At 37.6% G+C, this 15,630-nt stretch overlaps 1 protein-coding gene across 2 annotated transcripts in view; it reads left to right on the top strand.

Annotated features, from left to right (window-relative positions):
* Positions 1 to 60: 60 nt before the first annotated feature.
* The window catches only part of cltcl1 (clathrin, heavy chain-like 1), a 28,888-nt gene continuing 13,318 nt past the window's right edge, over positions 61 to 15,630 (top strand). Inside the window, exons 1-11 of one of the 2 annotated variants that reach the window (XM_055161383.1) lie at positions 61 to 1,325; positions 7,203 to 7,410; positions 9,617 to 9,885; positions 10,050 to 10,211; positions 10,878 to 10,991; positions 11,282 to 11,455; positions 11,539 to 11,736; positions 12,226 to 12,426; positions 12,507 to 12,659; positions 13,005 to 13,127; positions 13,555 to 13,692. In XM_055161383.1, coding sequence (XP_055017358.1) covers positions 1,284 to 1,325; positions 7,203 to 7,410; positions 9,617 to 9,885; positions 10,050 to 10,211; positions 10,878 to 10,991; positions 11,282 to 11,455; positions 11,539 to 11,736; positions 12,226 to 12,426; positions 12,507 to 12,659; positions 13,005 to 13,127; positions 13,555 to 13,692 — 1,782 coding nt within the window. In that variant the 5' untranslated portion in view covers positions 61 to 1,283. The remainder of the gene's footprint in view (positions 1,326 to 7,202; positions 7,411 to 9,616; positions 9,886 to 10,049; positions 10,212 to 10,877; positions 10,992 to 11,281; positions 11,456 to 11,538; positions 11,737 to 12,225; positions 12,427 to 12,506; positions 12,660 to 13,004; positions 13,128 to 13,554; positions 13,693 to 15,630) is intronic. The other variant, XM_020920867.2, reaches the window with a different exon arrangement.

The following is a 15,630-nucleotide window of genomic DNA, read 5'->3' on the forward strand; positions in this document are numbered from 1 at the left end:
TGCAATATAAACACATTGAAACTCTGAATCCAGGACTGTAAATGTTGCTGTTTTCAAGTAGATGTGTGTGTGTGTCATAGGCCTAAATAACACTCTAAAGCTATAAAAAATTAAGTTTTTAAAACAATAAATATTTAGTTGAATAGCCATTTTTAGCCTATATTCCATGACTTATATTCATCAAGGGGCCTATAAACAAGGATGCTTATTTTACATTGGCTTAGGCCTTATAGCTGGTGGCAGAACTTTTTAATCTTGAGTATAGGCAATAAACCTTCTAATCAAAAGACAGACCTATCTTTAAATCTGAAAGACATAGCTGTATAACTTAAAAGCCCTAAATTATACAAAAGTGATTCTTGTAAGCTTTAAGTCATGTTATAATGCTGTTATCCTCTTAAAAACATACCCGGAGTTGTTGTGTTTTTTTCACACATGTATGAGTAATCCTGGTGTGTTAGTTTGTCTATATCTCAAAAGCTCAAAATGCTCTGTTCCACCTTGTGATGTCATGTCGTGGTAGTTTATAAGTAGTTTTCAACAGCTACCTTTTATAATTTTTTCAATAGAGATAGCAATTCCAGGGCTGTAATCATCCAAATGATTCTAGTGAAGGTGTATGGAGTTTAAAAACACAGTAGAGTGATTCCTGTACTATCACATGACGTGTTTGAGAGAAGAAGCCCTAGGCTTTGTGCGTTAGGCATATGTGAAACAAAACTAAAGTTCAGGTGATGAAGAACCAAGGCATCAGGACAAAGCGTAGTATAGGCCCTTTAACTTCTTATTGTCAGTCACGGGTCTTATTTGTTGAAGTTGATGGAGTGAGTCGAGGGGAGAGAAAAGGGGGAAGGGGCTGCGGCGGAGGACTACAACTCTGCACCTCAGGATTCAAGCAGCGAAACACGCACTATATCACATGATCACGCACTTTCATTAGGTTACAAGCATTATTACCAGCCCCAACTCATACGAGCCTCTCTATGACCTTCCTCGCGATCTGCTCCGTATTTGTTGAGTGCACTAGTTTTCTCAGCGGATGCATGGAGTTTCCTACCCTGAGAGCTCCAGCAGGGGGCTTCTACTGAATGGGAGCGCGCACAGAGGATCGGCATACGATAGCGGCGCAAACCTGCAGAAGAGCTCCCCGCCGTTGTCCATCTTTATCTTGACTTTTTCGGGGTCCTTTGGGACACGAGTCGGGACAGGACCACCGCTCCTGGCTGCGTCACCCCTTCCCCTGCCCACGTTTGCGGGTTGTTCACTCAGAGGAACCTCCAGAAATGGCTCAGATACTGCCCATACGCTTCCAGGAACATCTGCAGGTAAGGGAGGCACTGGAAACCCCAAACGTATCGCGCAGTGCTTTTCTGACAGCTCTTTCTGCTCTGTTATTGCTGCACCCAGTCGACACATGTCACATTGAAATGGTATGTGAAACAGGGAGCTGGGTGGCGCTCAATATAGCCACGGGCCTAGTTTTCTTCTGCAGGGACTCGGCCAGATGATGACTTTGCACGGGCCACGCTCTAGTGCGCCTCCGTGTTTACTCCGCTGTCAGAAGGGAGGGGATAGCCTAATCATTGTCGGGAAGCACGCTGCGGGAACATACCGGTGTGTTCAGGTGTTTATGTCAGACCTGAGACCTGAATTGCACTTGAGCCAGTGCTACTGTACTCATGACTTTAAAGGTCCTGTATTGCGCAAAACCGATTCTTGTGAGCTTTAAGCCATGTTATAATGCTGTTACCTCCTCAAAAAACATACCAGGGGTTTTCTTTTGTTTCATTCACACATGTTTGAGTAATCCTTTTTTATTAGTCTCTCTGCATCTTCAAAGTACAAAATGCTCCACCTTGTGATGCCATGAAGCAGTAGTTTTCCTAGTAGTAGTAGTAGATGCCTTTTACCTTTTGTTAAGAGCGTTTTCTGTTTGAGAGAAGAACCCTTAAATATTTATGTGTTTAAACATGTGTGAATGATAAAAAATACAACTCCAGGTATGTTTTGATGAGACGACATTAGAACATAGATCAGGAAATCGCATACAGGCTCAGTGACAGTTTCACATTTATAAGAGATGCTGTATAGCCTAATACTTTGCGAATAGTGTTTGGAACAGTCCTAATTTTTCATCAGTCAGAAGCTCATGGATACCCTTAATCAGTCAGTTGTCGGTCTGTTTTCATTTATGGAAATTTTTATGGCTACTGCATACTTCATTTTCAACAGGCTTGTCTATTCAAATGATAACAGCAAAATATTTAAACCGTAGTCTCTAGCCTCTAAAATTACCCACATTAACACAAGATACTTAAGAAAATGACAAAATTCAGATGTGCTAGAAACATTGCAATGGAAAACACCATTCATCTCATCTCAATGATAACTTAAGATAAACTTGAAAACTACCTATTCTAGACCATATTTTTGTAGACTTTGTAGACATGTACATATGTACATATAATGAAAATAAGTTTGCAATCATTGCAGGCTACTGAACAAGTGAAAAAAGTGTTCAGTGCAGTAGAGTTGGCCACTACTAATGTTCCTTAGGTCTTGAGGCCAAAAGAAAAGTTTCTGACGTGCCCCTGGCCTGGCTGTAGACCGTTGTTATGGCAACAGTAGGCAGTGAAATGGCCTTTCACTAAATCCAACTCCAACCCCCATCTCTTCCTCTCCAGAAGCTCCTCTTTCTTCAGCCTGAGCAGACCAAACTCTGAGGCCAGCCACTTTAACAGCACTAATGGATTAAACCACCTTAATTTATGTCTGAGTTATATTTTTAATGAGAACTTTGACTTTTTCACCACTTTTATCAGCAGAGAAAATCTTCCCTTTGGTCCTTATTAACTGCAACAGATTTAGGTGCCACCCGGGCTGTGAAATACTGGATTTGCCCTGCTCATATCCCCTCTGAATCTAGGTGGCTCCAGTCTAGTGAAAAATGCTTGGAATTTGCAAACCCAAGACTTCGGGCCTCAACTTCACTTTATTCTTTGGCCTGGTATTTACAGCTCTGTCTAGTGTCTGAGTTCAGCAGTGCATCCAGGTACCACCCAGTTCTGCACTAATTCTTCTGAAATAAACATTCAACAATTGTACTACACATAAGTGGAATCAAACAGGTTCCCAAGTCATAACTGTTGGACAAATTATTCACACAACTTATTAACTGAGCTTCTATGGTCGACCACTGCATGAAAACGTCTGAAATTAAATATTTTCTTAACAGAACAACTACCAACATCTAGTTAAGGTGCGCTGTGTAACTTTTCTGGTGGAGGGTTCATCAAATGGTTTGATGTTATTGCTGTGTCTGGTACACTTCACTGTATGGTATTAAACCTTTTTATCGTGGAGATCAAGCCTGACCAAGTTACAGGTCAGATCTGTGGAGTGGCAACACCGCTCACAGTCAGAATGCCTCCTTTCCTATGTATTTCTGAGCTACAAAAAAACAAAAAACAAAACACACCTGTAATTTAATAAATGTAAGGCAGAGCTATTTTCCAGACAGCAATGACATATCCATAGAAACAAGCAGGTGATGGGCCCCCAACCAAAAAGTTACATAGTACACCATTAAAAAGAGTTTAAGGTAAGTCATTCCTTGTTGACCTTTGACCTCTCTCACTCCCACTAGGTGACCTCTCAGGGGCAGTGGGTGACCGTTGAGCAGCTTCCATCCCATCTTTTGATCTTGAGCTGTAGTTTTGACAACACTGCCTTAGCTGGAGTAGTTTTTCCTATTTTCCATGCTTTATTTGAATTAAACCCAAAATTCACACATGCGTTTTTTATTTATTTTTTTAATATATATATATTTTGTAACATTTAATCGAATTGTGAATTATATTGTCAACATCAGAGGTCCTTTCGTCTTAAGGCCACCTCAGACTGGAACAATCTGCCTCCATCACTGAGGTCTCTAACTTTTTTTTGCTTCTTTAGAATGGCTCTGTTAAGTCATCTGAAAACTGACTGCCACTGCTGTTGATTCTGTTAACACTGTGTCTGTGTTAATGAATCTATGAGATAAAGATATGGGGGGTGGGGAGGGATGTGAGCAAAATTGTCCTGTTAGTTGTTCTGTATATGTATTGTATGTATGTATTGTTGAACTATGTGTCTGTAAGAGAGAGTAAACTGTATGTTGTATGTTCTTGGTCCCCCTTGAAAATGAGATGCTGCATCTCAAGGGGCTTTCCATGAATAAATTCAAATAAATTCAAAGTCAAATATATAGAAACGTCAATGATATGGTTAGGTCTTTTTACTCAATAGGTCTACAGTCAATCCTCTATCAGTAAAAGTGTGTAGTTTGAGAGTTCATACATTGTTTAGGAATGCATTTTACTGTTTTTTGTATTAAAAGGCAGTGATTAAGTTTGTTTTTTTATTGTCAGGAACTTAATTGTGACAGACATTTTCTTAGTTTTTTAAAAATACAAATAAAAACTAAATCGAAATCACACTCAATCAGTATGAGGGATAAAAAGTGATTAATTCAGTTGTAATATCGGCCAGCCCTAGTAAAGACTATTTCACTTCTTGTGACCATTTACAGCATCTTACAGCTCATCCACTACTTCCACTATCAGATACAATAGGCAGATGAGGCAAGCCGCTTATTTAGGCTCAGCAAATCACATCACGATCGGAAGCAACAGAAGGAAATCAGACCATCATTCTCCAGGGAACAGAGCACCCACGTCAGTTACTGGTACAGATAACGGTGAGGGTCTGGGTTCTCTCAGTCACCAGTACTAACCACTGTTGTCAGGATAACAAAACGTCAAACTGTATTTCGAAAATTAGGAACGCAGCACCAAAGCATTGAACTCAAATGTGATACTGCCTTTAACTGGTCTATGACTCATCAAATACCATCAGAGCTGTGTCACTCTTACACTTTAGCTACAAATGCCAGTGAATATAGCTCTGCTCAGTGCAGTAATATTTTCTCATATATTAATTTTCATTTTCATTTAAAGGGACCATATTACACTATTTTCTGATCTATGTCATAATGTTGTTTCCTCATCACAAACATAACTGGAATTGTGTTTTGTTTCATTCACACATGTTTAACTCACAAACCCTGCATATGAGTTCTTCTCTCAAACAGAAATGTCATTGTCTCGTGATGTCAATATGTGACAGTCGAGGAAGCTGCTCCACTGTGTTTTTCCAACTCCAGACACCTTCACTAGAATCATTTGGATAATTTCAGATCAGATTTGCCAATTTCTATTGAACTAAAGGTGAAGTGTAGCTGTTAACTTGAAAACCGCTTCTATATGACATCAAGGTGGAACAGACCTTTTTGAACTTTGAAGATATAGACAGACTAATAACAAGGGTTACTCAAATGTGTGAATGAAACAAAACACAACTCCAGGTATGTTTTTGGTGAGGTAACAACATTATAACATGATTTAAAGCTCGCAAGAATAAATGTAATATGTAATGTAGGACCTTTAACAAGTATTGTTGGAGGTTGCTTTCTAGAGAGATTTCATGTCCACAGCGTCTCACTGGTTATTCATCAGTGCAGCTTGTCTTCCTCAGTTTTCTGGCAGTATAGCTGGTACATGCTGGACTGTTCCCAAGGTTCTCACTCCCACTCTATTCTGAGGGTCTTTGAAATGTCAGATAACCAGTAAACAAATTATTAATTTGTCTACAAAGCACAAGATAATTTTAGTCTTCATCACTCAGAAGAGGTTGATCCTCTTATTCCAGTTATATACTTTTGTTTATTTATAATAAGTAAATTGCAGTTTAGTATAGGTATCATTATATATCATCATCATTATACTTTTTTTTGATAATTTGCTTGTCTTTTCATGCTGTGTTAACAATAGGTACAAAGTTTAATTATTAAGTTAAACTTAATAAGTTATTCATCGTTAGTCATTATCTCTGTTGCCATGTTATTCCCATTTTGCTGCAGGAAAACTTGAATTTCACTCATGATTAATAAAGTATCTTTTTGTCTTTATTCCATGCTCTTAATTTGCTGTAACATAGCCTACTAAATGTTGTCAGTAGTATAAAACAGCAACACCCATCTGTTGTTGGGATAACACGATAATTTGTTTAACAGATAATCATGATTACTGAGTTCACAATATAATAAATAAAGCAAAATAATATCAAGAAAAAAAATGTTTTTTTCAATCTTTCTCAGAAAAAGTACACTTTTTTTTTCACTCCTGTTTATGTCACATTAACTTTACATTATAATTCAGAAAATTAGATTTTATTAAGCTAGTCATATACCTGATGAATGGTATTTTATTAGACAATATAAATAAAATAAAAATAAGGATTATCAGTAATAACTTCAAATAATAAAAGTAACACTTAAGTGTAACCTTATGACATCTTTATATGATTGCCAGTAGTTTAGACCTCGAAACTACATTTCACATTTTGAAATCCAAAGTATCAAACTAGCCATCCTCTTGTTCCTGTTTTGCAGATGACAAAGTGAAATGTCTCCACAGTCACAGACAGTCCTGCTGCTTTTGCCAACTGTGGATAGTGGAGTCCTTGTGATGAGTTTTGGGATTCCTTTCCGCTTGCCTCAGACTGCATAACACGCTCTGTCTAGTCATCAGAAAGAGGGCATGTTTTGGGCTCCCCTTAGTGGTTCATTTTTTTCCTCGAAATCACCAAAGACACACCCTCATGTGCTGTACTTAATGACGAATCTAACTGCAGTTAATTTGTTAGACTTTGTAGGTGTGTTATTGCTTTAATTTAACGTAATATATTAGTTTTTTGGAGGAAAAATATTGTGTGTTGTTGTGTTGTGTGTTGTGATATTCTTTAAGACATTTCTTTGTTCAAAATATGCATATAAAGACACAGTTGAGCTGCAAGATAAATTTAATGGTAAATTATTGAGAATCACGAAGCAGTTATTGGGGTCCTGATTTAGATCTCTGAAAACGCTCTGAAATGCATGTAGTGCTTATACAAATTTAACTTTTCATATTTCAGTGTTTTATGTTGCATTAAAGTACACTGTAAACTGAATCTTAATTGTTAAAAATAGTTGCAAATCTAATCACAGTTGCTGTACTTGTTGAAAAATCTCTCTTCTTTTTTTTCAAATCTTTCAGCTCTAATATTTTTTTTCTTACTATTGTATTTATGAGGAATTAACATTAGCTTTGTTTATATTGCAGTTGCAGAACCTGGGAGTGAATCCGGCCAACATTGGGTTCAGTTACCTGACCATGGAGTCGGATAAGTTCATCTGCATCAGGGAGAAGGTGGGCGAGCAAAACCAGGTGGTGATTGTGGACCTGTCTGATCCCACCAACCCCATAAGGAGGCCCATCTCTGCCGACAGCGCCATCATGAACCCTGCCAGCAAGGTCATCGCACTGAAAGGTAGAGGATGCATGTGAGACATAGGGCTACTGTTCGCACTGACTGACTGCCCGTTGATTATTACATGAGAAATACCATGTTGTGGTGAGAAAATGTGTTCTAATATCACACGGGAGGACACTGGTGCTGGTGCTGGTTCCAAAACAACAAAATTTCTGTAATCACATCTTTAGTTTCAACCTTGCATGCATATAGATTTTAAAGCTATACTACAATTGCAATCTTTAAGCAGAATCTGGCAATCCAAAGCATGTAGCACGTATAGCTTTAAATTAGAAAGATACACAGATAGTGATGGATGTTGTGTAAATTCCTAGTACTATATTTTTATTATTCTTATAACACATCTTATAACACATTTGCATTTACTATGTCTCTATACACATAAATACATACACAGTGTAATATTGACACTTTACAGCTGATGTCTTCAAGAAGGCACTGTTAAAAACTCAGTTATTAAAGTTAAACTTAGTCTCATCTTTATTTGAACACAATCTGACCAGAAAGAGCTGACATAGTTGAAACTACAACAGGTGAGCTGTTTTGTGCACTTAAACAAGTCATTCAGCTTGTCAGTGTCACCTTTTTTGTTCAAAATCAATCAACTAAATAGGACCTTGAATGCTCATAGTGATCACAGGCTCCTGAAAATGTGTTCTTTAAATCAGTTTCCTATTTTTTCTTGAGTTTTCAAACTATATTAAAACATTTTTGGCAGTTTTTGCTAATGTATGCATTGTGTCAGAATGATAACAGTTGAACATTCTGCCCAAAGAAGTACATGTTGAACACCCCCAGGTGTTGTCACTGCAAAGTATCAGTATACTTTATTATTCAAAAATATCTGTACCACTATACATACATACATGCACTCCTCTATTTTGCCTATAAACTTTGAGGTTCATGTGCATACACTACTGTCTTTTTCCCTTTTCTGCTGTGCTATAGGTGCACAAATGACTTACATTAAAACATGCCTACAGAGCACTCTGCCCTGTTACCCAAGGATTACATTGACTGGGCAAAAAAACTCAGAGTGCTGATCCAGACATTTGTGCTTAATGCTGCCTCTCCATCCTCCCTCAGTCCTTAGCGAGTACAGTGCCATGTGTGCCCTTTCATTCTGCTCTCTAAAATCTTTACTTGATTGGTACTTTTCTTTTCCTCCTCTGCCTTCTGTCTTTTCTCAGACGGTGAGTAGTTCCTGGTGCGTGAGCTCATCAGTTGTGCCAACACTCTCTCATAAAAGCCATTAACTCCCTATCCCCTCACGTTATCAAAATAAGATGCTAGAACAAATCATTTTAAACATTATAATTATATTTACAACCATGCTGTATAGAAACATGTCATTAGTGTTGTCACTGTTTATCTTCACTGAAGGTACTTAATATTCATGTGAGGTATGTCATTTAGTTTCACCAGTGGTGGAATGAAACAAAGTAAAAGTAGTAAAGTTTGGTACTTAAGTAAAAATTGTAGGTATCTGTATTATATTGTAGGTACTTAAGCACATTTAAAGAGGATACTTGTTACTTTTTCTTCACTACATTTGAGAGCAGGTACTTATAATTTCTACTTCACTACATTTTTGAACTGTACTGAAAAGTAAGTTAGTGAAAGTAAGTTAAATGTTTTTTTTATATATATCAGTTTGATACCTGCTGAAAAGGCTGAGGTGATCGTTTTTAACAGGTTCATAATTTGAGCAAACAAAACTATACAAATAAAAACAGTTGGAACAGTTGTTTCTGTTGAACAAAATTCAACACAGTTCTTACATTTGTGGCATCTCAAAATCTGTGTGAAACACTTTTACTCTTTACTCTTAAAGTACATTTTTAAACAGCTACTTTAATATTTTTTCTTAAGCACATTTTTATGTAATACTTTCACTTGAGTATTTTTTTGCTTCGATATCTGTACTTTTACTTAAGCTTTACTTAAGTTTACTTAAACTTAAGTAACAAAATCAAGTACTTTTTCCACCACTGAGTTTTACCATGAAATCATGAAATCATGAAAAAAAGAATCATCAAAGAATTATCAGGTGTTTTATCATCATGTTTCATTGTGCTACTTTCACCACTTGATAAAACACATATAATTACTCACAATTGCATGAGAATTTTATTTATTTTTTTGTCAATATTTCTAATATCCTTTGACTTGTCTCACTGACTTCTCTTTGTTTTGACTCCAGCTGCCAAGACTCTGCAGATCTTCAACATTGAGATGAAGAGTAAGATGAAAGCCCACACCATGACAGAGGAGGTCATGTTTTGGAAGTGGATATCTGTAAACACTATTGCTCTGGTCACGGACACTGCTGTCTACCACTGGAGTATGGAGGGGGACTCCCAGCCAACCAAAGTGTTTGATCGACACACAAGCCTGGCTGGATGTCAGATCATAAACTACAGAACAGACGAGCAGCAGAAGTGGTTACTGCTGGTAGGGATTTCTGCACAGGTATGAAACATGTTTACTCATGCCCTATAGAGTCTTTATAGTCCAAATGCACATGGCAGGAGAGAATGTGAAATATGTAGTAATCTATGATCTGCATGTGTTTCCATAACAACATTATCTCAGTGATCATGTGATAAGTTCACCTTTGAAATTCTGTTTTAAAGCAAAATCGGGTGGTTGGAGCCATGCAGCTGTACTCTGTGGACAGAAAGGTGTCCCAGCCCATTGAGGGTCATGCTGCTGCCTTCGGGGAGTTTAAAGTCGAAGGAAATGCCAAGCCATCCACGCTGTTCTGTTTTGCTGTTCGATCACAGGCCGGGGGAAAGGTGAGCCCTATGAATAACATTTCAACCTGGACAGACACAAAGTGAAAGTATTAGTATTTTTATTAGATTAGTTATTTCTGGCGCTCAGACCCCAGCAGAAGGCATTGTGATGAAGGGTGTTGCAGATTAGATGATGTTTAGGAGATGTCTTCTCTCTGAGGCCTGGAGAATGGAAGTGATAGAGATGAGGCCAAGGAGGGTGAAGGGGATGAGGAGATGATGAGGAGAAAGAAGGGGATGATGATAGGATGGGGTGGCGGAGGTGCGATGAATCCCGAGGAGCACCCTGGATTCACGCTAGCTCCATTTGTAAGATGTATCAGTTCATTTCATGTAGCTATTATGACATCTATAATTTATAAATAGAAGCCCACAGACATACACACCTTTTCACTCATAGACCACACTTTTTTTTCTTGTTTTATTTCCGCTCTTTGCTTTTAGTCAAAGGAAGCTTAAACCACAACTTCACTTTGTCATTGAATAGTACTAAGAAAACCTTGTAATGCCTTGTAATCAGCACTGGCCTTACAAATATAACATGATTCCACTTATTGTCTACACAAGGCACCTTAATCAAGAGAATTCACTCCAATTACAACTAAATATGCTCACATCAGTCACCATTCTTCACACTTGTATGAAAACTATTATTTTCTATTGTAGTTACACATCATTGAGGTTGGTCAGCCTGCAGCAGGAAACCAGCCTTTTAGCAAAAAAGCAGTTGATGTTTTCTTCCCTCCAGAGGCACAGACAGACTTTCCTGTTGCTATGCAGGTAATTTATTAATTTTTTATTTCACTAGATTATTTTGATCGTTTTGTTACCATTGGTTAACGGATTTACAGAAGCCTAAAAACGGTTCTGTTTAGCTGTGCATAAGACTGAATGGTTTTTATTCCGCACTCTTTTCTCTTCTCTTTTGATGTCATTTTGATGATGATTATTTATGTTTTGATTGCATTTTTAATGTCTATCTTATTCTGTAAAGAACTTTGAATTACTTTGTGTACAAACTGTGCTATACAGATAAAGTTGCTTTACCTTTTTGTGCTATCCATTTTCAGATTGGTAATAAACATGGTGTCATATATTTAATCACAAAGTATGGGTACATTCACCTTTACGATCTGGAGTCTGGAGTCTGTATCTATATGAACCGAATCAGTGCAGAGACTATCTTTGTAACTTCACCTCATGAAGCAAACTCAGGAATTATTGGGGTTAATAAAAAGGGACAGGTAAGAAAAATATAGTTTATTTCTTATATTGTTTTGTTTTTATTTGTATCTGTATTAATTATCATGTACTATATATATTTCAGGTGTTATCCGTATGTGTGGAAGAGGAAAACATTGTGAACTATGTTACAAACGTCTTGCAGAACCCAGACCTAGCCCTGAAGATAGCAGTCAGGTCAAATCTCGCAGGTGCAGAGGAACTTTTTGCCAGAAAGTTCAATACTTTGTTTGCCCAAGGAAGTTATTCAGAAGCTGCAAAGGTTGCTTCATCAGCTCCAAAGGTATGTCCAGTAATAACTTTTATAGGCCTGTGAAGTCTGTGCACCAATATTATTGTTCTATATTATTATATTCAATATTGTTATATTATTATTATATTGTATTATTGCAGATGGGTGATGTATCAGTTCCAATAGGCAATATTGGAGCAGTTTCCCAGATATGTCAAATATTGAAAACTATGATTTCAATTTTTTCCAGTCTCTGTTTGCACATGTATGATCCCCAATTTGTTCTTAATTCATGTGTCTTTTAGTATGTTTACAAATAATATAATAGTATTTATAGAGTTAATTTAACTTTACATTAACATAAAACTAATTTGTGGGCCTTGCTATGGACTTTAAAATGTTAATATTGGTATTGGCAAATATCAGCAGCAAAAACATTTTGGACTTAAAAAAAAAAAATCCATATTTCTATTCCTAGTTATGGTTCAGTTATATTGAGTTCTGTTATATTGATGTTATGGTTGTGTTTGGTGTCCCCAGGGAATCCTGCGCACAGCTGAGACCATCCGAAAGTTCCAGAGTGTCCCGGCACAGCCAGGCCAGGCCTCCCCTCTGCTGCAGTACTTTGGGATTCTGTTGGATCAGGGACAACTGAACAAGTACGAGTCTTTGGAGCTGTGCAGACCAGTTCTTCAACAGGGACGCAAGCAGCTCCTGGAAAAGTGGCTTAAGGAAGACAAGGTGAAATTGGATATTAGATTGTTCTAATGAGCAACTTTATTTATGTAATTAAGTATTGATTTTTGCTTTGTGTTACATAGTTAGAGTGTTCAGAGGAGCTGGGAGACCTGGTCAAGAGCTATGATCTCACTTTGGCTCTCAGCGTATATCTCAGAGCCAATGTCCCAAACAAAGTCATACAGTGCTTTGCTGAGACCAATCAGTTCCAGAAAATTGTGCTATATGCCAAAAAGGTTGGTAACTTTATTTTTCTTGCTTTTACTATCATGTTGTGTTGTCACACTACTTAAAAAACTACATTTGGAATTTTGTTGTAAAGAAAAAGGCTTGATACTTTATGCCACATTTGATAAAACAATGATAAAAAAACATGAGCAAATTGATTGTACTGATTTTTAAGCTAGTTTTGATATATTTCTAGACCATTCTTCTGTTCAGGAAAGGTGTCCTATCAAATTTTTTTTGTGTACTTTAAGTATTGATTACTTATCTACTAAAACTATTAATTTCATACATAGAAAACAAATTATATAACCTTAATTAACTGATCAATTATGTGTTTATCTTCAAAAACACAGGTTGGCTACTCCCCAGACTGGATTTTTCTTCTGAGGAATGTAATGAGAGTGAATCCGGACCAGGGCCTACAGTTTGCTCAGATGCTGGTGCAGGATGAAGAGCCTCTGGCCAACATCAACCAGGTGAAAGGCATCAGATTCTCTCCTCCTCACTCTTATTTTCAGCACACACACACAGACACACATGTACACACAAGCACACACACATTCACACATATGAACAAACACAGAGGTCTGCCTGTGTTGTTTCAGATGTGGCGGCAATGTGTGGAATTCTCAGTTCATGACCCTTTACTTAACGTCTGCATTTAATTCATTGAGCGTACAACTGTGGCGTGGGAAGCAGAACCATGTAAATGCAGATACACACTGTATCTTTACTATATAATTCCATATATCTTGATTTGATGTCTTCTTTATGTATATAAAGTAGAAAATAGTAAAAAAAAAAAAAAAAGTAATGTAATGGTGTGTCCAAACCTTTGACTGGTAGTAGTTATACTGTTATTATTATCATTTGCCATTCTCTGTTGTATTATATTTTCTGTAGATTGTTGATGTGTTCATGGAGGGAAGCCTGATCCAGCAGTGCACATCTTTCCTGTTGGATGCTTTAAAGAACAACCGTCCCACTGAAGGAAACCTACAAACCCGCCTCCTGGAGATGAACCTCATACACGCCCCACAGGTGAGGACACAGAGACAGACATTTCAGACAAAACTATTATTAACTATTACTCAAACAAATGTGCAATCCACACAAGAGACATCAAAGTTGTGTTTTTTTTTTTTTTTTTTTTTTTTTTTACAAATAAATGCATCCATATCTTATTCTTAGCATGACCTGGAAAAGTTTTTTTTATTTTTTTATTTTTTTAAATAGACTTCTTTCAGTAATTTCTAGTTAACTGAATAAATTAAAAAGCTCCATTGTAAAAAAAATCCTGGAAATGGATGTGGTTTTAGGCATTACTAAGCATAGCATATAAAGGGCCTATATTACCCTATTCCTGATCCATGTTAAGGCAAGGCAAGGCAAGGCAAGTTTATTTGTATAGCACAATTCGTACACAAAGTAATTCAAAGTGCTTTACAGAATAAGAAATACATTAAAATCATAATAAAAACACATCAAAACATAAATAATCATGAAGATTAAAATGAAAAAAGAGAGACATAAATTGGAGAGAAGAGTGCGGAATGAAAACCTTTCAGTTATATGCACAGTTAAACAGAAATGTTTTGAGCCTGGATTTAAACAGCGTCACAGAAGAGGCCTGTCTCACATGTTCAGGAAGACTGTTCCAGGTTTTAGCTGCATGAACCTGAAACGCTGACTCCCCTTGTTTAGTCCTGACTCTGGGCACCAGCAGGAGGCCGGTCCCTGAGGTCCTCAGAGTGCGAGATGGTTCATATGACACTAACACGTCACAGATGTACTTTGGTGCTCGGCCATGGAGAGACTTGTACACAAGCAGAGCTGCTTTAAAGTCTATTCTCTGAGGCACAGGAAGCCAGTGTAGAGACCTGAGCACAGGACTTATGTGCTCGTACTTCCTAGTTCGAGTAAGGACCCGAGCTGCAGCATTCTGGATGTTCTGCAGCATCTCACAGCTCGTTTGGAGAGACCAGTGAGCAGACCATTACAGTATCTAATCTACTGGAGACAAACGCATGGATAAGTTTCTCCAAATCTGCTTTAGACAGTAAACCTTTAATTTTTGCTAGGTTTTTTAGATGGTAAAAGGCTGCAGATGTTATTGATTTGATGTGGCTGTTAAAGTTCAAGTCTGAGTCCATTATTACCCCTAGATTCCTTGCCTGATTTGAAGGTTTTAGAGAGAGAGACTGGAGGTGACTGCTGACACTGTCCCTTTGTTTCTGTGGACCAAACACTATGACTTCAGTCTTGTCAGAGTTTAGCTGGAGTTGTTTTACATCCACACACTGATCTGTTGGATGCAGTGGCAGAGTGAGTCCACTGGTCCATAGTCTCCTGCTGCCAGAGAGAGGTAGATCTGAATGTCATCTGCATAACTGTGGTAGGACACGTTATTGCTGCTTATTAACTAGCCTAATGGCAGCATGTAGAGATTGAACAACAGGGGGCCCAGGATTGACCCCTGAGGCACCCCACAGGTCAGGGCCATGTGATCTGAGACACAGTTTCCAATTTCAACAAAATACTTCCTGTCTTCTAGATAGGACTTGAACCAGTTTAGTACAGTACCAGAGATGCCCACCCAGTCTTCTAGTTGTTAATGTTGTTTCCTCATACATAAAATACCCAGAGTTGTGTTTTGTTATATTCACACAATTTTAATGCATGTTTAGGCATTTCTGAAACAGAAAACAGTCAGTTCCACCTTCTGTTGTCATGTGGTAATATAGGAAGTGCTCCACTGTGTTTTTAAACTACTGCTGAATAAAAGGTAAAAGGTAGCTGTAAACTACGGCTTCATGACATCATAAGGTGGAACAGAGCATTTTGATCTTAGAATATGTAGACAGAGTAATAATAAGGGATTACTCAAACGTGTGAAGGAAATAAAACACAACTGCAGGTATTTTTTGATGAGGTAACAACATGGCTTAAAGCTCACAAGAGTCAATTTTGCATAATATA

The sequence above is a fragment of the Boleophthalmus pectinirostris genome, unplaced genomic scaffold (assembly GCF_026225935.1).
Source record: "Boleophthalmus pectinirostris isolate CB_2022bp ecotype Guang Dong unplaced genomic scaffold, ASM2622593v1 HiC_scaffold_4, whole genome shotgun sequence".
NCBI lineage: Eukaryota > Metazoa > Chordata > Actinopteri > Gobiiformes > Gobiidae > Boleophthalmus > Boleophthalmus pectinirostris.